This window comes from Asparagus officinalis, chromosome 1, assembly GCF_001876935.1.
Source record: "Asparagus officinalis chromosome 1, Aspof.V1, whole genome shotgun sequence".
NCBI lineage: Eukaryota > Viridiplantae > Streptophyta > Magnoliopsida > Asparagales > Asparagaceae > Asparagus > Asparagus officinalis.
In genome coordinates, this window is record NC_033794.1 from 132,103,977 (window position 1) to 132,104,821 (window position 845).

Here is an 845-nt window from a genome sequence, read left to right on the forward strand (position 1 = left end):
AGAGAGGCGGTGAGGGGAGGGAGACGGCGAGGCGCTGATGTAGCAGCAGCGTCATCTTAATCTGCGATAGGATTGACAGGATAGACCGACGCCTGTCATCTTTGTATCGTATCGTATTTTATTTACTTCGATAGGATGGTTCGGTCATTCGTCGGCACCCTTCGCGGGCCTGCTTTCAATTGGTACCGTCATCTCAAGCCCGGAAGCATCAACAGCTGGGAAGACCTAGAGAGCATGTTCCTCGCCCATTTCTTCGATGATGACACTGAAGTGTCGGTCAGGACACTCTTCGAGGAGAAACAAAAAGACGGAGAGTCGGTAGATACCTTCATCAAACGCTTCCGCAATCAGGCAATGAACTGCAAGGATCCCGTCACGGAGGAGTTCATCTTGCAGACTTGTCATAACAATTTATCCATTAACATCTTGGATGTTATGGGGGTAGAGCCGCTCAAGACATGGAAAGAGTTGAAGGTGCGCGGAGAACAGGCCGAACGCTTCCTCAGAAGGAGGAAGGTCGAGAGAAACCAACCGATGGTTAACCCTCTGAATTCGAGTCTCGTACCTCATGATGAACAGGAGACGCCTGCAACAGTTATTGACGTTAATCAAACGTCACAACAACAGCTCCGAAGACAACAGAAGAATTCGGATCCAACGCTCCAAAAAGAGTACTCATTCAAAGACGAAGACGTTCCAGCCATCTTCGAGACTCTTCTCGAAAACAACAAAATCAAGCTCCCGCCAAGAGATCCAAATCCCGTCTCTTCGGATCGCTCTTGCAACCCAGATGTCGACCGAAGAACAACATCAGAAACGCCTCGAAGAACTCGAGAGGCTTGATG

The 845-nt window shown here is 49.3% G+C and overlaps 1 protein-coding gene across 1 annotated transcript in view; it reads right to left on the reverse strand.

Annotated features, from left to right (window-relative positions):
* LOC109827991 overlaps nucleotides 1–97 on the reverse strand; it is a 27,905-nt gene extending 27,808 nt beyond the window's left edge. The window contains exon 1 of the mRNA XM_020395043.1: nucleotides 1–97. This exon is cut by the window's left edge and continues 108 nt beyond it. Coding sequence (XP_020250632.1) covers nucleotides 1–55 — 55 coding nt within the window. The 5' untranslated portion in view covers nucleotides 56–97.